Here is a 20,211-nt window from a genome sequence, read left to right on the forward strand (position 1 = left end):
TAAATTCTTCATGCATGATAAATTTGTCTTCATTTTCAGTTGGAATTTTGAGAGAGAAAGAGAGAGAGAAAAATCGCTCATTGATATTTATTTATTCAAGAATTTATGCCAATAACTTCACTAATTGGGTTAAAATAGTGATGAATTTGGAGAAATTATCCAAATGATGTTCTCTGTCAACTCATTGTAATTCCCCTTGAGAATGCGTTAATTTGAATACTCGAGGGAGACAGAGACAGAGAGTGAGAGGGAGCAACAAATGTAATGAGGTTTTAAGCTGTATTAATACATTTTCGCACTTGCTACATTTCACAAACTTATCCTGTATTTTGTTTGAAGGATTCTCGTCTTGTTTAAGACAACATTCTCAAGTTGGCACATCTTAGAACTAAATCTTTATATCTATGCACATTGACGAGTCTCTTATTTAAATACTTACCATATATATATATACTTTTCGTGCATCTTCCGTTGCTGCTGGAAATCGTGTCCATTTCACTTTGACAATTTCTCTTTGCAAATGCAAGTATATATCACTGAAGGAATTTTAAATGTTCTCTCTGTATTTATCCTTCATTTAATGAAACGACAAAGTGAAGTGCAGGAGGAGAAAACGGTGACGAGAGAGAGAGAGAGAAAATAGAGAAAATCAATGGTGAAAATCCTTGAATTTCCATGGTTGTTTCAAATTTATTCCCTTTTTCATCATTTCCATCACTGGAAATGCTCTCCTTTTTTCCACATTCATGCACTATTTTGATGTGTCAGGAATATTTTAGATGAGTGAAAAGCTGAAATTATATTAACATTGTTTGTGGTTTACTCTTGACTATATTTTTCCATCTATCGCGCGCTTTTCCACTGGCATTTGGATGGTGGGAAAAAAGTAGTAAAAAATTGATATTCTCGAAAATGCAACTCGTGCAATATTTCAACTATGCTCAGGGGTGAAATAATTTATTTATCAGCCCTTTCAGGACTGTATCATATAGTTTGGGGGTTGGTTTTTTTGTTCTGGTGGAGAAATAGCAGAAATGAAGAGTTGGGAAAATTGCTAAAATTTATTGTTTCCATATCGAGACAGACGTTTAAATTCTAATTCACTCTGTGTGCAACATTCTGCACAGGTAGACAAATTTGTTTTTCATCTGGATGTGAGTTGGTTTTCCCAGTGGTGAAAAACATCTCACATCTCTTTGCATATTGGAGAAGACAAGAGACTCTCCGTAAACTGTCTGGGAAAATGGTTCGAGAGACGCTATAGGAAATAATTCATCGGGAGACGAGAAGAAACTTGAGTGTTGGCGTCAGGAGAGGAAGAAAGGGTAGAAAGGGATGAGAAGCAAGGGTGGTATAATGAAATTGGAAATGTTGGCTACATTTCTGTCCGATTTCTCCTCTTTCACAGCCTTCCAATTCATCGTCATAGTTGGTGGTTTCTGGTTTGCTGGCGAACACATCCCCAAGCCTTCAGTTTCTTCCCACCCCCATTTCTGGTGGTGTGAATAATTAAAGAGCTTGTGGGGATGGTGTTTGATTGTTATTGAGACACATCAATGAATATGTCTCAATTTGTATGTCATAAGAGTTGCTGAATATTGAAATTCTCAGTGTTATCATTTTATTTTATTCATTAATGCACAATTCGACGGGTAAGTCGAAAACTATCAAAAGTGTCCTTCTGAAAGTTGACGTCTAATCTATTTTTGGAAAGATCTATATGTCTTCCACCACGTCAATAAATATTAGATTAAGTGCATCGGCAATAAAATGAAAGAAATCAGATTTATCTTACAAAAGTTGTTCACTTTTTATAGATTACGAAGCATTTTTCGACCTGGGCAGTATTGAAAGTCGATATTTGATGGAATTAGAAGAGACATTTTAGATTTAGTGGCTTTTTAATTTCATTTATTTGCAATTATTTTAGAGATTTATACAAATAGATATTTTTCTGTGCTCTTTTAGTTGTTTTGCTTCCTTAAATCCGCTTTTAATCAAAAAATATTTAACGAATAATTCTAAACTCTGAATAAAATCAATGAAATTATATAAATTATTAATAAAATATACAAGAAAAATGTACAATCGTGAGTTTGTCTATCAATTCTGCACATTTCAGTTAATATTTCAAAACCTAATCAATAAAATCCCCTGAAAAGTATAGAAAATAATTGGAATTATCAAGCAATTTTGAATTTGAAGAACGGATATTTTGGCTTTTGCTTGTTTTCTAAGCACCCGTCGAATTAGAAACTGTGTCTAGTCGTCTCTTGAGAGGCCTTCAATCCATTAGTTATTTATCAGGTGATATTGTACTTCACGTGTTGTGCAGGAGAGAGAAAGAGAGTGGGAGGGAATGAAAGGATGTTAGAGACATATGGGATATTGGACAAGAGACAAGAGAAGCACGGTCTCAATAGACAAGTTGAACAATAAACTAATCAGACTCAACTGAATCCGAAAGTCAGGCGGAGAGAACAACAGTTCGACACTCCAGAGTTGTGTGTTTGGGGAAGGAAATCGCTCTGAATGGATTATTACTTTGACCAATCTTCCCTTAATTGTGACAGAGTGCAAAGTTGGAGATCATCTGTTATGCAGTGAATGAGCTAATGGACTAAATATTGATAGGCCACTCTTGGAGAGATAGTCCCAAAACCGTAAAGAGGGTTTTTGGCTGTTATTCCGGTCATAAGTTCTGTGTATGGCAAACATTTGCATGAATATCTGAACATGTGGAAGACCACACACACACACACACACACACAGTAACCCTTGAACTCACTTCATGGCCTTCAAAAAGCTATACAGAAGAATATCTAATAGGATTCGCATTAGGAATTTATCAGGACTTCACCATAAAAGCGAATGGGAAAATCTTCAATTTTAACGGTTAAATGCTCTCCATTTGTAAGTCCTTATTTTGTGTTATGTTGGGAATATGTTGGGCCTCTTGGGTAGCAAACAACGAGCATTTATTACACAATTAATAATTGAAGATGAACACTTTAATTTCAGCAAGAGTTATCTGACACTTTCCTATCAAGCTTTCAATGTAGAAACTCTCTAAATACAATTGAATAATCACTTCTTAATTTAATTTAATAATCCTTCTTCAGCACTGTCACTGCTGCTCTAACAACACCAGCGATGAGATTACGCTGAAAAGGCTAATATAATTTGAATTAGATGTAGTGACAGCGCTGTGAAATGTCCAAATCACATCCAATTTCATTGTCTTTAATTAAATGCAATTCACTCAATTGAATATCCGTTTTTTCGTCGCAACCTCAAGTGAAATGAGAAGTTGAGAAGAGAGTGTGAAGAGAGAAGCATTGATGATAGTGACTCTCTGGTGTTACTGACATTATTGCCATGGAAATATTTGCCAATATTTGAGGGTGAATTTCCAAAATGCTCTCATATTTTGTGAAAATTTGCATACATGCAAATTTGCTAATTGCTTTCAGTTATTGAAAAATAACCACAGAAACTAATGAATGGTGTTTAATTTATGTGCATACAGATGTACAAAAGTGCTGAGTGTAATTTTACAAGGGGGAAATAATATGCCGACAATCTGTACATCGCTTTGTTAGGGATCTTTACCAAACATAACCTCAAAATTTCACTAAGAGATCTTCAAAAACTCAGTTTAGAAGCTTTTTAGGTCACTAAATTATCTGTTATGATTTGCCAATGAACTTTAAATTGCTGATTCACAGTCAAAATTGTCCGGAAAGTTGTTTAAATAAACATTTTCAACATCTAAATCAATATTTTTAAGGTTATGTTCGAGTTTATTGCAATTTTCAGTGTTTCTTGGCATCAAATATTCAGAATTTCTCTATTTATTGCTCAATTCTGCTAATGACTAGGAATCTTTTCTATCTGAGTATAAGAATTGTTGTCCTAGAATGCGAATTATTCACTAAATCTGTCCTTAATTTGCTACCTAACCTATAAATGTGATTATTAGGTTAGTTTTTACGGAAAACATTCAAAGAAAAAGCTCTCATGAAAGGAATATTGTAAGTTACCCAACACTTTCACTTCCTAAGTACTTCTGCTGAGCTGTACACCACTTCTGACTGTATTATCTCCCCCTTGTAATTTTGTGGAACTTAAAATTCTGTGCAGAAAACTTGCAGAACTGATAATTCTCCACAAAATGGTCAGCATTGTTAGATTTCTAATTGATCACAAGTTCTCCTGAGAATTTCATTGGAGCGTAATGTTGCCAATTGAAGATTATGTCTGTCGATAAATTTAACACGTAACTGTTGGAGTGAGTCAATATAATGTGGGTGCTAAAGCTTTGGGATGTGTGTAAGTGAAAGAGCGGAAATTGAAATTTATCTCAATCGAAAATTCCGCATGTATGAAAGCCCCAGAAGTATTATTATTATAATATGTCACATGCGCGATATGTATGTGAGTGTGTTGCAAGCAGTCATTCAGCTATGCTAGTTTGGGAGTTTGGGAAACTTTCCTCCGTGGAGCACATCGTATGAATTGAATTAGCAACTCACTGGCGCGGTCATGGCGGTGTAGTTTAGAGTGGAGCAGAGTGAATATGAGGGGTGTTGAGAGAAAGATGCGACTGGAGTGTTTGAAATAGTGGATATTTTGGCTCTTTGCAAGTTGGTGCTTGCTCTGCTGAAAGAAGAATGGACCAGATAAAGGAGGAATTGATCAAGGCTGATCCCTTGAGCACGTGGTGGCCGTACATTGCGGCACTTGTGGTTGGCATAATTGTGACGGTGAGGTGAGTGTTGGCTGAGGGCTTGTGAGGGATTTTAATTAAGCTAAACTTGTGACTTCTTGCTGGGCCGCCTTTTAGGGCCATCATGGGTGGACAGAGGTGTCCATCTGAGAACAAAATTGACGGTCTCGTGGTCGTGATGACGGGCGGCACGGGTGGAATTGGCTGGGAGGTGTGCAAAGAGTTGTGTGCAAGGTCAGGACATGTGATATTGGCGGTGAGAAACATGGAAAAGGCGGAGAAGATGATTATGTCACTGAAGAAGGTGCAACCAAATGCTAAAATTGAGGCAAACTACATGGATCTCAAGTCCTTCGACTGTGTTCGTCGCTTCGTGAAGACACTCGGTGAGTTTTCTGATTGATGTCCATTTTCCACCCACCCCCCGAAACATGCAATCATCATCTGCTATTTCCTGCCTTTCTCTCTCTCTCTCTCCGCAGAGACCAAATGCAGCCACATTGATATTTTGATAAATAATGCTGGTCTAATGTTTCACCCATATGAATTAACCGCTGATGGTTTTGAGATGCATTTGCAGTGCAATTATCTGGGTCACTTCCTTCTCACTATGCTCACGTTGCCGCTGCTGCAGAAGTCACGACAGGGACGAATTGTGAATGTGTCAGCACATGCCCACACAACGGCGAAGATGGATTATGAGGATCCGCTGAACATCGGTCCGTGGGCTGCGGCGTATCATCCACGAGATGCTTTTGCACATGCAAAGCTCGCGAGCATCCTCACGACGCGCTACTTAGCCACGCGTGTTCTGCACACCACCAATGTCACGGCGAATTCACTTACACCTGGCCTTGTGCGTGGAACAGGACACCTCGACAGGTGATTTATTTTGCTCCATCCTATTTGCGTGCCCCCGTGAATCTCTCTCTCTCTCCACGCCAATTTGCACGTTGTGCTATTTCGGGAGAAACAGACTTCCGAGATAACTACACGCTGATTGCCTCCCATTGCGCACAATGTGGCAAAGGTGAAAGTTGGGGCTTCCGAATGATAAATACTCCTCACGGGTTTGCTCAAGAATTACTCCAGTATCCTCAGTATTGATTGTGGAGCTTCCTTCAATGTTTGAACATCAAAGGGAATTTATATCCGTTCACGGTGTATTACTTTGGGTCTTCTGTTGCGGAATACTGTTTATCATTTTGTACATATCGACACCAGATTTTTGGTCTGAGCGAATGGCTTTATCAATAGGCGCGTTGGTTTTTTTTTGTACACACCAGAGAATCTCGTATTAATTCAGAAAATGTGTTTGATTCATTGATTGGGGAAATGCGCTTGGATGAAAAAATACATTCAGCATAATCCGTACAATTTTATTTCCATGGATTACCTGAAATATATGTCGACGGGTGACTCGAAAACTATCAAAAGTAAATAATTTAGCGTTATTAAAGCTATGAAATTTGCAAAATTTACTTCAAAACGCCTTCAAATTGTCCGTTAAAGTGAAAATATTGATCTGTATTTATTATTTTGTGAATATTTCAGTTGATTTCATTGGTATTTATTGGAGTTTTTGATTAACATATGGTAAAATTCATAGAAAATCTGAAAATATTACTTTCCAAAGTCGATTTTTAATAGTTTTCAAGTACATTTTATCCAAACAAGTTCTAAAAAATCAACTTTTCATACTTTACTTGAACTTTTCTTTAAGGTTTTCAAGTGAAAAAAATTAAAAGATATAAGAAATATTCATAGTCATATTCATAGACTTTTCATAGTTTTCGCTTCACCCGTCGAATGTGATTTTAATGGAAATTTATTGATTCCCGCAGCATTTGTGCTTTAAATAATATATTTCAATTTCCTAAATGAACTTCAGGAGAAGGAACTAAACTGTGAAACAGAGAAAACATTAATTGCAATTGTATCATTTCTCATTAATCGCAATTGGGAATAAAGTAGATTCATTGATTGAGGATAAATTGCATGTGGGAATTGGAGCCAGAGGAGCCCCATTTCGGATGGATTTTCCGATGGAAAGAGGGAGGGAAAGAGAGAGAGAGAGAGTGTGTGTGCGATGGAGGGAAAGCACAGTGATAAAAGCTGAAAAGATACTGCGATAGACTGACTAATAATTCCTTCTGTTTACTCAGCTCACCCATCATGAGGGCAATTTGTGCCAAAGTCATCACATATCCGTGGATGTGGCTGTTTATGAAGACACCTTCCCAGGGGGCACAGACAGCCATCTATTTGGCAACAGAGCCGAAACTTAAGGCAGTTTCTGGGAAATTTTTCAAGTATCAATATATTTCTTGTATAATTTTCACATATATTTCACCCGATGGTGAATCACTCATGTTCACCCTATTTCAATCATCCCTCTCTCTCTCTCTTGCAGTGATTGTGAAATTGTGGAATCGTCTGAATTGAGTCGGGATGATAAATTGGCGGAGAAGCTCGTGAAGGAGAGTCTGAAAGCCGTAAAAATTGAAAAAAACTAAAGCTATAAAGGGAAGATCACAATGAAGTATGGATTTTTATATACCCAGTGAAATATATCAGTATCTGACTTCTTTTTATTATATTTTATTTAATAATTTTATAGTCTTATTGTTTACATTACGTAGCATTCAGTTGTTCTGCGTAATTCTTTCTCATCCTCATTTTGCACTGGAAATTATGTTCATCTCGACAAACTCCTTGAAAATTCTGTTATGGTGAATTTTTGTGCATAATATGTGGTTTTTTGCTAATATATATACAAAATTTATTCATCTAATTTTCTTGTGTGTTGAATGGAAAAGAAAATCACGGTGTTGAGTGGAACAATGATCCCATTATTGATCTTTGAGTGATGACTACACATTTTCTTCCTTATTCTTCTTTCTCTTTTAAAATTCTTGCGCTCTTTCTCTCGTCCTTATTGATTGATATTTCATGTTTAATAAATTTTTCACTTGATAGAGAAATTCACAAATTCTTCCTACTCTTTTTTTTCTTGTCGTGAATAAAAAGCAGGGGAGAAAAGATTCAATCACTGTGAATTTAGATAACAAGAAAATACTCGTATCACTTTCTTTTGACTTTCCTTCCTGTTTCTCCACTGAAGTCTTATCCTCAATGTATAAATTTCTTCTGTGATGTTCTCTGTCTGTATAGAATATTAAAATTGAAAAATCATGCAAGTTTGTTTGGCAATGCGCAAACCCAATTGAGAGTGTTATTGGAAGGAAGAAAGATCTTCTAGAGGAGTTTTCTCTTCAGTGTCGGAAAGCTCAAGTGAAATTGAGATACAAGGTATGCTGAGGGCATTGATTCTCTCTCTCACTCACTTTTCACTGGAATAACAATGCCATTTTGTTGTAAAGGCATCACACTTTGGTTATATCGTTGTATTTGGAAATTTTTTTTTTCAATAGCAAAATGATCTTTTATACAGAAGAAAAATGAATTTTATATGAAAGTTTCTCCATCGTGCTTTTTATTTCTCTCCTTTGAAGAAATACTGTATACAATTGTCAAGGGAGATTTTCCCTTTTTCATCGCATCTCCGGGCGGCCCGCCTAAACCACACACACCGCACACAATACTCATAAATCAGAGAATTACATTTTCGTTTCCTCTGTTACGCTCTCCTCCTTTTTTCCTGTGGTGGAATGAGAAGAAATCAGCGGGAAGACGACTGTGATGAAAAACGCTAAGAGTGAGTTTTCCTGACTGTCGAATTTGTAACCCGCAAACTCACTTCCCTTGCACTAAGTCTCCACATTTCGTCCTTTCCTCCCCACGCGAGGGGGGAAGACGTCGTATCGGGAGCAAATTCAATGTAGTAAAGTACCATTATGTATTCCAGATGAATAGAGATACCAGAGAAGCTGTATAGCTGTTCATTCATCTCTCGTCTCGGGTATTGATTCCTGATTTGTTAGTTCTCAACTGAAATTTGTTGCTGCTCTGTCGATGGCAATTGTGGGGATAGTTAATGATATAATTGGGGAATTCTCTCTCTCTCACACCCCCTTGTGGAATATTAATAATTTCTCGATTGGGGTTATTAATTGAGAAATTGCTTTCTTACTGCGCCATTGAATGCCTTGCTAGATTTCTAGATAAGTTCTATTTTGGGATTGTGCGCTAGATGGAACTTTGAAGTACTAATTCAGGGCGATTCGTTTGCCATAATTTGATGGATTAATGCGTTGTAGATAATGTAATTTGGGGAGGAGCAATTCTTGCAATGAATTGTCGAATAGAATAATAAATGTGTCTTGCTAAGCCAAGTTAAATATTGATAAGGTTTTATCAGACTGTTTTAGGCTACTTACATATCGCCGGGTGAAGTGAAAACTATGAAAAGCCGATTTTTTATTAAGTATTTTTGGAGCAACACTAATAAATTAATATTTATCCAAAAAATACGACTGAAAAAGAATTTCATATGTCTTTTTATAGTTTACGACGTACATTTTTTCAAAGAAAATCATTCTAAATTATAGAATTCGCCTAAAATATTCTTAGATTTTGAATAAATAAATTATTTTCATTGAAAACTTTGTAGAAAAATTGATTATTTAGAAGTTGTTTGGATAAAATGTGCTCGAAAACTATTAAAAATCGACTGAATAATTCAGAAACAATTATTAGAAAGTATTTTGGGGATTTTTATGTCAATTTGGCAAGTTTCGAAGCGATTTTCACACAAAATTTTCACTTCGCTTTCTTGAAAATTCATGATTTTGCCTTTCCATAGTTTTCTGTTAACCCGTCGATATGTAAATGTAGCTGATAAAATTAGTATTTTTATCATTTTATTCATTCTCACGTGTGAATTATAGAGAATGTGAGGATTAATTGCCTCAATTTCATTGAATTCTTTTTCTGGAATATTTTTCTGTCTTTCTTGCGTGACTTGTAAGACATAAACTCCAGTATTGGATTGTCCTGTACGTGCTTTGGAGCTGTATAAGTTTGAAAAGTTTATATAGTAAATATTTATGACAATTTCCAAGGTAAGAAGATTCCACTCTAATTATCTCCTCAAACAACATTGTTTGAAACTGTGGAATATTACAGACGCTGAAATATTCCATTGTCGGGGTTTTACGTTACATATAGTCAAATAAATCTAAATACTAAGTAATGAATTGCATAAAGTTATGGTTGGAACACAATATTAGGTAACTTTTGATTCTAATTTTGTGTGAGAATTATTATTACGGTTGCCTTTTGCTTTAACTTTTCTGTTTGTGCCAGGGAAAGAGCGCAGAATTTACGACAATTCTCAATGTTCCTCCTTCCAAAACACAGTCACTATAAGAGCTAATTTCAATTTTATTAAGAGCCCCTTTTTCTCTGATTGAGACTAAAAGTTTACACACACACAAATATCGCGGAAATTCGACTACTCGAGCCAAGATTTGCGCTGTGTGTCTCAATATAAAAAATTCATCTGTAGAAATCTTTCCAAATGGAGAAACCTTCATACAAATTGGACTTTTTTCCCTCTCCTTCTTCCCTTTCACATATTCCAGGGAGAGAAAAAAAATGTGTGTGCTAAATGCAAGAAAAAAAGATATTTTGATGAAATATCAATACTGGGCCGAGAAATTTCAATTGCGCATTCAATTCTCGGAGTGATTTTCACAATCAATTTCTCAATTTACATAAAATTGGAAAGCTTTTATATATTTTCAATATTCTCGCATCATTTTCTCAATATTGCGTCTCGTCGTAATCACATTAAATTTACTTTGAATTTCGATTTTTTCTCTCTCTTTCTCTGTTTTTTTGTTTACTCTCATCTCTTGTTCAATTGGTTGACCAATTAAACTTATAAGCGAATATTATGTTATTTTCTCTCTACATTTCCTAAAAATGTTACTTGGTCAATTTTTTGTCGCTAATCTTTCTTCTTTTTTTTCAACTAGATATTTTTCTTCTTTTAATAATTTTTATATAACAAGGCAATGGGATTTTTTTCTTTGTGTATATTATTTTACAATGATAAGTTTTTCTTTCTCTTCTCCCTACGTAACAGTATTAGTATTCTTCGTCACTTATAAAATCTCTAAATTGCAGAAACTACTGTAAAACGTGCTCTTTGGTGTATATTTTTAAAATATTATAATGTGGGGAAAATTATGCAAAATTGCGCTCAAAAGAAAGGATAATTTTACAAAAAGTCTTTATTTGTTATTAGAGAAAGTGAAGTTGATTTAATTAAATATTGTCTGTTGAGTGAAAAATTCTTTTTGAATTCATTTACAAACATGACTTTGAGTTGGAATCGACATTTGAAGTCAATAAAAAGACTTTTTTTTATGTCATGACTTGAAGACGACCGAAGAGCTTAAGTGGTTTCTGCTCTAAAATTGAATGGAAATGGAATATTTAACTAGAAAATAGACTACAAATTTACCTAAAATTTCATTACAAATTTTTCCTTTTAGCAGAAGAACAACGTGAATTATATTTATTGTTCATATTTATGGGAATTTGATTATAGAGAAGGGAAAAAATTCACTGCCCCATTTCTTTTGTGTATTCAATTTCTTTTCTGTTCTTATTGACTTTAATGGAAAAAAGGAGCGTTGAAATGAAATTTTTCATTAATACTGCATTATTTCATTAATTTCTTTGGATCGCGGGAAAGGAAATTGTGTGCTTTCAATGTATTTTTCGCGTTATTCTTAACTAAAGAGACATTTTATCTGCAAACTTCTTGCATTTTTCCATACATATTATTTGTGGTTGTAGTAAAAATGAGTTGCGTCACTTTTTGCTGACAATGAAGAAAGTACAGAAACTTTCTTAGATGTGCATATCGCGAAAGCACCTTGTCAGATATCATTTCTTTTGAATTTTTCAATCTCTCTTTTCAATTATCCTTCCGTGACTCTCCTCTTTCGGCGCTTCTGTATACCTTTTTTGTTCAGGTAAAAATTTTAGAATATTTTCTTTCAATATATAAATACACCATGTGAAGAATGCGAAAGAGAGTGGGGAATATCACAATTGGTAATTGGTTTTTTTTCTTCTTTTTTGCCTTTCTGTCCACTTTGCACGAACATTTTCCCGCTGAAACTTGAACAAATTTATTCTCAGGTCGTCTTTTGTGAGCTCTCTTAATTGAAAATGAGAGCACAATGATGGAAAATGTTGAGAGCAACTCACTATATATATATAGGATAGATGAAGCCAAACATCACGGAAAGAGACGAAGATGTTGAAGGCGGAGGGAAAAACTTGGGAAATTTTACGATATTATAGAGGGATTTTTATTTGATATGTTGGATATATGTGTTCAAATGTGAATTAGGGTGTGGGTTATTTTATGGTGAGGGTTGAAGAGAAGAACATGCGACTTATCGTTTTTGAAATTTTAATCTTTTCCCCACACACATAATCCGCCTCCTTCTTTTCGGCAATTTTTCCACCGCTTCGCCGAGGATCAGATTTATGTTGTGTGGAGGATGTCCTCATGCTCATCATCTTCCCACCACCACTGTCTCTCATTGGGGTTGGAGAGGGTGAAGTATATTTGAATTTATCACACATTTCATGCTCATGACTCTCCCTCAACTCTCGATGCCATTCTTGGTGGTGGTTTTTCCTCTTTTTCTCTCGGCTGGCTTGAAATTTTGCAGGGTGTGCGAAGGGGGGGGAGCAAGAAAAAATGGAAAAAATTTTCACTTTCACTCCACGGGTGTTGTCTTACACACAATTCATTCGACAAGTGTGAAATTATCATAATTGTATTTTTATTGTTCTTCTCGTCAATTGTTCCAAGTGGGAGAGAAAGAGAATTTTGCGGGGGAGAAAAAAAAGTCTCAACACGGATGAAAGAAAAATAAAATTAGGCGCTTATAGCAATATTTTGGCGTCATTTGGGGGATAAATTCACTTTATTACACTCTCGAGGAAATGTGATGTGTGTGATGGGCGAAGAGAGAAAAAAAAATTGTGAGCAAGTCCTTAAAGAGGGTAAAATTAACAATGAGTTTCTTAAACTTTTCCCTCCGGCACTCGAGCGTGGTGGGGCGAATCTCCACACATACACACACTTTTTATCCTCATGAAAATCTCATAAATTTCTATTACACAAAATGTACCGCGAGTTGAGATTCTGTATCACAATGTTTCACTCAAAAAAAATTGAGTGAAAATTAAGTGGCGAGCTTTTGGCATCAGACATCGGAAAGTTTATTAAACTTTTAAAAATATTGACCCAATATTGTACCATAATCAATTTTGCCATGAGTTTAAACATGAAACGCTTTATCAGAAAATTTTCATCTTGCTTTTCATACACGAGAATCTTGAGAATCTTCGACGGGTGAATTGAAAACTATGAAAAGTCGATTGTTGTCTTGAAAAACTGTTAATCTGTTCTAAAACTTATTTAAAAATGTTAATATTTTCATGCTTTTCAGTTTAAACTATAAAAAGTCGACTATTTATCGTTTATGCCGTACATTTTTTCTAAGAAAATTGTCTCAAAAATTGTAGTTATTCCTTTCAAACCGCCTTTTTTTATAAACATATTGATGTTAGATTCTCAGGGTTTTCATTGAAAGCTCTTAGAATTCAAATTAATAGATTTTTTGACATATTTTTGAACATTTTCACTCAAAAACTTTAGAGAAAAGTTCATATAAAGTATGAAAAGTTGATTCTTTTGATCTTGTGTGGATAAAATGTACTCAAAAACTATTAATTAATTTCAGAAAATAATTATTACAAAGCAATATTAGCATTCTAATTGAGTTCTGAGGTAAATTTGGCAAATTTCGCAGCAATATTGATGCTAATTTTTTATTTTTCATAGTTTTCCATTCACCCGACGAATATATACTGTTCATATTAAGTATCTTCTCTCTGTGTGATTTTTTAAAATGTGTATTTTAGCTCTATTTTGTGACCTTGTCGGTAATTGAGTTCCACTATTGCTGAACATTTATGCAAGTTTGCGAATATCCAATCTATATACTTATTATTGTGGTTGTGATTTGTCTTCTCCAAACCAAATATCCATTTGTGACGCTCTGTGTGCGTCTGTTTTGTGCGTGGGAAAACAGAGAGAAAGAGAGGAAAATGATTTGTTGGGGCAAATCGATTAGTTTTTGTGCAAATTTATTGACTAAACAGATAAGATACGGTGGAGAAGTAATAGTGACAGTGTAGGAGAATTTCAGACTGAAAGTGAATTTGAGAATATTTATGGACTCATCGAAGGAGAGAAAATAATATTTTACGATGGAGAATGAGAATCTTCAGCAAATACAAATTTAGTGTGTGACATGGCAGAAAATATTTTCAAAATAGCCCCCAAATGACATAAAGTTATAGGTTTGTCGTGTGCAAAGAGACCTTCAATGGTGCGCCTCGTTGGCAGACGAGAAGGAGTCAATTTTCTTTGGGTATAAGAATCGGTGTCCAAAATTCACTGTTTTATTATCATATTTCTTTTTTCCTTTGCCTCTGAGCGGAGAAACGATTTATGTATTTTATTGAATGTGATTTTTCCCTGTCCAAAATGCTAAAGGAAAATGGGAAGAAAATTCATTTTTCACTCCTTCTGGTATAAATACCAGAATTTTCACGCCTTCTTCTTCGTCTCTTTCACTACCTTTTTTTTTGGCCTCCATTCGGTTTCGGATTTGTCGAGAGTACTCAAACTGATTAAGTGGCGACACGCGATTCAATCATTAGAATTCTTCCCTGATTAATACATCTTAATTGTTTTCCACACTCACTACAGATTTTCCTTTTCCCTTCACTCCAAATAATATATAATACACACCTCATGAGAATGATCAATGAATGATTTTTAATGATAATTTCTCGATATGCTTTTCATTTGACATTTCTTTCCAGAGATATTCTTTGTTAAATATATATAGTTTTTCTCCTTCTTTTTCTTCTTCTTCTTCAAGTCAAATGGGGACTTTCTATATTCACAATTCTTCCTTTCTAAACGCATTTTATCAACTATTTATCTTGTTAAAATTCTTTTTTTTTTGCCTAACAGGAAAACTTATGTTTGTTTTCTCTTTATAATGCTTTCTCTCTCTATTCAAACTCTACCTAAAATTGTTTTGCACTTATTATAAAAAATTGTTAATATATTTTTTTTCATTTAATTTAAATATTTTGCATCTTGCATGACTAAAAAGCGTTTTTAGCGCTGAACCTCAAATTTCTCACCATCAATCTTTTCACGGAAATTTAGCATTTGATATAAGATGTAATTTAGAAATGGAGCGCAAGAAATTTTTATATTTCTCTTTTTCTATTTCTTTATATCCTAACATCTTTCTTATCTCTCTCTGCGAGTGGGATTTGGTGCGATGTGTGAGTGTGTTTGTGTGTGAGAGAAAAGTTTTCGTGATTATCCTCGGAGGGAAATATAAACATTTTCTGCTTATATGACGTACAACTCCTGTTGAAATAGGGTGGGGAAATATCTTGGTTGAATTATCCTTTGGAGAAATAAAGAAAGTTTAAGTGCGTTGTGCGATCGTAAAATGAGGTTAATTGCAATCTCCTTGTGTCTCCCTGTGGATTTCATTTAATCCTAAAAGTGAATCTAATGATCCTCTGCTGAAGTTGCTACGCCTCATAAAGCGCATCTCCTGAAAGCTCAACACAGAGAAGTCCAATGAAAATGTCGCATCTATGATGGCATTTCTTTTGGGGGGAGGTGGGAAAAAAAGTGGGTGGCGAATGTGGCAAAGAATTAAGTGCGACAAAGGGAAGGAGAGAAATCCTTTAAAAGGATTATTTTTATCCTTCCACATTCTCTGTTTGACCCCATTTAAAGCTTGTTTTCTTCCCAAACTCACCTCGAGTTTATCCCTCTCTGTGCACTTTTGGAGAATGTTTATATTTCGCCTCTGTTGGAAAAATTCATCTCGCGCTGTGTTGTTGTTGCTTGTGCCAAGGGGGATATAACTAAGCACATTTTATGACACGCCAAGAATGCAATTTTCCTAATGGACCCCACAAACTGTCACATATGCTCAAATTCTCGTTTGGAAGGTTGTCAAGAAGCACAGAGTGGACGCCACAGTTGCTCTACTATGACATTGCAATATTTCCCAGATATTTACGACAGCAAACTGGGCTTTACTCGCGAAAACTGAAGTGGTTTTCAATATGTAGCATCAATATTAACATGGAAGTTATTGCGGATAACATAAATACTCTGCACACAATTTATTAAACATCGGCGTCGTTGCAATATAACGTTCAAAACATTTTAAATAAGCTGTCAAAGTTATGGATTCGTAAAACTGCGTTGCAAAATTACAATTCATAACAATTACGAAAGCGCGGAATTTATCTTCTGCGAGACCTGAAACGTTTGAAACGTTTACGTTTGAAGCCAATTCATATTTTTTCCGCGTGAAGACAAGAAAAGCCGAAAATTCACGGGAAAACCGAGGAAATAGACAATAATGATGTTTTCTATGTAGATAAACACATATTTATTGGATTTTTCTGGCTATTTGTGCACATTTAAATGCATAAGATTAAGGTTATGTGTCCCGAAACACGCTCACATGAGCAAATCTTCAATCAACAGCTGAAATTCGTATTAAATAAGCTTAAATTCTGCTTTGCAACGCCTTCTCGATCGTATTCCATTCGTACTTTGTACTAGCGCCACTGGGCGGCCGCCAATATAAGCTATGAAAACGTAAAATTGCAACTTGTTTTTCATTAGAATCATTCTGAAATATTTCCGGTTCAAATCCAATTTCCCCAAATAATGCAATTTGTTCAATTTGTATAGTTTCACTGTGGAAAAAATAAATTATTCTTCTGCGGATATTTACAAATGGTTTACAATGCAGGTTTTCTCTGATTGTTGCGTGGTTTTCCATTTAGTTTGGGGAAGAAAAGAATGAGGTTATGTGAATAGTAAATGAAGCTCTGCAAAGACTCTTATACAATTTGTGAAATATAGAGAAATCCTTGTGAGCAAAGAAAAGCAACAAAAATACAATATGAACCACATGTTCCCCCGAAACAATCCAATTTGAAGGGAGGACTATTATATTCTTGTTCTTGAAATTCAAATAGCACAAGACAACCTTCTGTGTGTGTGTGTCCTTTCATTTCACATATGCGATAGTTTTCGACGTGGCACAATTTGCCCACATTTCTCTTGGATAGTTTATATGGCAAATAAGTTTGTTCGCCCCCTTTTAAAGCGTCAGAAGAAAATGCTTCGTACATCTTTTTTTTTTCTCCTCCACGTTTATAATGTAATGTGAGATTATGGCGATATCTCTTCAATTTACTTAAAGCCGAAGGGAAAATATTCTTGACTGTGCTTCGGCAGAACCTCAAACATTGCCATTTATGCAAATATGAACTGTTGATGTTGCTGAAATCTGTGCCATTTCGCACGTTCTTACGAGGGCCATTCATGTTAGATAATTTCGCGAAAATCTCCCCGAATGGCGTGTCTCTGTGAATTGCCTAGTTATGCCCCTCCTTGTTTGTCTCTCTCCCCATCCCCCGGCGGGGTTCAACAGAGGGAGACGAGAGTGTCTGTTTTTTTTTTAAAGTCAAAGGTGGTGCGCGCGTGAAGAGTGTGTCTTTAAGAAGCAGTGTTGTGGTATTGTGTGTGTTGCTGTTCTTTTCCTTCAAGTCCCTAAATTCTTTATATCTCGCGCAACATTGCGAGGAGAGATAGAGAAAATGTGCTAAATTTTGCAACACTCCATCCTTGAGGATTCTCTATCGTAACGCCAACAATCTCATTGTTAAGCGCAAAAGGATGTGAATGAACTTATGGTTAAATATTAAATTTGTAATTAGTGTGTTTTGGGCGTAAAATATTTTCTTTCTTTCCATCCTCTCTAGTTATCGCATTTTGTGGCTAATTGCATTGAGATTAAGATTTAGATCCAAGAGCGCAACTCTCTTATCAATTCTCAAATGTCTAATTCGAAAAATATCTCTATGATGTCTAGCTATGTGGTCGGTGTCTCCGCCGCGGAGGACACATTGTTGTCTGAGGTGGAGAGTGGACGACACAGCCCGATGCGGACGACGCCCGCGGGCATTCCCTTGAGGATACTCACCGCCTGATCCAGTGTCCGGCCGTGGAGCTGGTGGTCCGCGACGGAGACAAGTCGGTCGCCCGGGAAGATGAGATTCGTCGTCTCGGCCGAGCCGCCAGGTATCAATCCGCGCACCACAATCACAGTTCCCTCGGGATCCAGTGGATCCTGATAGTCGAGAATGGAGAACCCGAAGCCACGCTCCGTCTTCTCAATGTCAATGTACATCACTTCTGTGGTCCACAGCGCCAGTCCGGACACCTGCTCGACGCTCTTGGAGCGCTGCTGGTCCGTCAACGTCGCCGTGCTGGAGGTGTAGAGAGAACTCTCCGATTGCGCCTTGGTGAGGAGATTCTGGAGGCTCTGCAGCCCACCGGCCAGGATGCTGCGCGCCTCAAAGGCCTCTGGACTCTGGGAGGTGTTGATCACAGACGGTGGCTTGTGACTGCGAGCGCACACAAGCTTCACATTCGTCGGCAGCTCCTTCAGCACCTTCACCACATCGGTGTGCTTCAGCCCCTGCAGTCGGTGCTCGTTGACTTGCAGCAGCTCATCGCCGGGCTTCAGCGTGCCCTCGCGACCCACCGGACCCTCCTCCAGGATCGAGCGGATGTAGTGGTGCGGACGCATCTCAATGCCGCCCTCCACCTCCACTGTGCCCTCGAGGCTGATGCCCAGGCCGGAGAGCTTGTTGATATGTGCCACGACGATCTTCAGGTCGGGAAGCTCGCGGTTCCACTGAGCCGTGGCGGAGTCGCAAGTGGGCGTGGGTGTGGGCGTTGTGTCGGACTCTCCTTCGGAGGCAGCGCCGTTCTCCACGGCGAACACGTTGGAGTCAATGGTGGTGTTGGACTCCAGTTCTGGCTCGATGACGTTCGGGTCCCTGTCGATGCTGATGATACTGTCGACATCGCCGCCGGCGTCGTCTGTCGGTGGCATCCACGGCAGCACGGTGATTGATGGTGAGGTGGGATTCGATGGGGGTGGATTGGTGGGCACTGGGGGCGGGAGTTGGGGTTCCGTGAGCGCCAGCTGGAGGTGCTCGTACTTGCGGCCACGGAGGAAGCGCTCGAGTGTTAAATTGACAGCGATATCGGTATTCCTCAGTATCTCCACGGCCTGATGATTGGTGACACCGCTCAGTGACTTGCCATCGACAGCCACGATGCGATCATTAATTTGGATCTTACCACTCATCTCAGCGGCACTTCCCTCAATGATACTCTTCACGAAGATCCCCGAGAGATCCTCCTCTTCGCACACGTAGCCCGCCACTGTTATCCCGAGACCGTACACGTTCTTGCGCAGCTCCACCTGATACGTCTCCGTCTCGGGCAGGTCCAGGTAGTCGCTGATGAGGGCCGGCGGTGAGGAATCGGGCAGCAATGGCGGGGAGGGAAGATGCAGCGGAGGCATTGTGGCAGTCGACGGGGACACAGTGCAGCTGACTGTGTCCTGGGTCACGGCGATCACCTCCACGGTGGCCTCGAGGCCCTCCACGAGGGTGGGCGAGGCAACCAGGAGGGTCGCCTGCGTGTATCCGGCTGTCTGGAGGAGCTGGCGCTCAAGCTCCTCCGGATCGGAGAGCAGTTTCGTGGGAATGATGGGAGCGTGCGTGGCCAGTGACTGATAGTCGGGTGACGAGGGCTCCACTGGTCGTGCCACGATGAGGCGCACCTGGGCGCCAGTCTGCCGCAGCACCGTGGCCACTTGCTCGGAGCTGAAGCCACGGAGATTGACCTCGCCAATCTGCAGCACGTGATCACCGCACTGGAGGCGTCCGTCGCGCTCGGCCACGCCGCCAGGAATCAGCGCCTTAATCACCACACCAGTGCTGCGTCCGCCCACGAGCATAAAGCCCAGTCCGTTGCCGTCGTTGATCAAATCGATGACCTCCACCTGGGACCACTCGGTGCTCAGGACCATCTCCGCGCGGAGGCTCTATCTCGCCGTGTGATCGTCCCGGTGGACGACCATCTAAGCACCGGCGTCTATCCGGGTGCTGTGAGCGAGTTTATCTGCTTCCCCGGGGACTCTGTCTCACAGTGCCCTCATTAAAACTTCAGCACAGCTCACACTCCTTACTCACGTCAGGGAAAGTTCTCACTGCGACGCGCGGGGAACAACAAAGACGAAGCAACAGAGTTCTCCTCCTCGGTGTACAGCAACTCTTTTGGTTGAGTTTCTCCACCACCACCACGATTTTCCTTTAATTTTTCAGCGAGAGAGCGCTCACTGGATATTGTATTCACATGGGGAATCCCAGTGTGAGGAAGAGCAATGAAGCAGCACTGGGAAATTGTGTGAATTATTTCTTACACAGCGGAATTCTCTGTCAATCACTCCTTTTCCTATTGTCACTTCTCACATGAATCACTGTACTTTTGCTCT

The 20,211-nt window shown here is 38.2% G+C and overlaps 2 protein-coding genes across 2 annotated transcripts; one reads left to right on the forward strand and one right to left on the reverse strand.

Moving 5' to 3' along the window:
* The first annotated feature begins 4,472 nt into the window (after positions 1 to 4,472).
* Positions 4,473 to 7,287, forward strand: LOC132258007 (retinol dehydrogenase 11). The gene is made up of 5 exons (XM_059755099.1): positions 4,473 to 4,771; positions 4,847 to 5,115; positions 5,212 to 5,611; positions 6,895 to 7,041; positions 7,143 to 7,287. Exons 1-5 carry the CDS (start codon positions 4,674 to 4,676, stop codon positions 7,243 to 7,245), a joined length of 1,017 nt encoding a protein of 338 aa, XP_059611082.1. The 5' UTR covers positions 4,473 to 4,673; the 3' UTR covers positions 7,246 to 7,287.
* Positions 7,288 to 16,873: 9,586 nt separating this feature from the next.
* LOC132257785 (patj homolog) lies at positions 16,874 to 19,746 on the reverse strand. The gene has a single exon (XM_059754816.1). The coding sequence runs from the start codon at positions 19,744 to 19,746 to the stop codon at positions 17,731 to 17,733; it is 2,016 nt and encodes a 671-aa protein (XP_059610799.1). The 3' UTR covers positions 16,874 to 17,730.
* Between the last annotated feature and the right edge of the window lie 465 nt (positions 19,747 to 20,211).

Source organism: Phlebotomus argentipes, unplaced genomic scaffold (genome assembly GCF_947086385.1).
Source record: "Phlebotomus argentipes unplaced genomic scaffold, Phlebotomus argentipes genome assembly scaffold_4, whole genome shotgun sequence".
Taxonomy (NCBI): domain Eukaryota; kingdom Metazoa; phylum Arthropoda; class Insecta; order Diptera; family Psychodidae; genus Phlebotomus; species Phlebotomus argentipes.

Coding starts and splice junctions, on each gene's coding strand:
- LOC132258007 (XM_059755099.1), top strand. CDS start 4,674: ATGGACCAGATAAAGGAGGAATTGATCAAGGCTGATCCCTTGAGCACG. Junction 4,772..4,846: donor GGCATAATTGTGACGGTGAG/GTGAGTGTTGGC, acceptor GCCGCCTTTTAG/GGCCATCATGGGTGGACAGA. Junction 5,612..6,894: donor GGAACAGGACACCTCGACAG/GTGATTTATTTT, acceptor CTGTTTACTCAG/CTCACCCATCATGAGGGCAA.
- LOC132257785 (XM_059754816.1), bottom strand. CDS start 19,746: ATGGTCCTGAGCACCGAGTGGTCCCAGGTGGAGGTCATCGATTTGATC.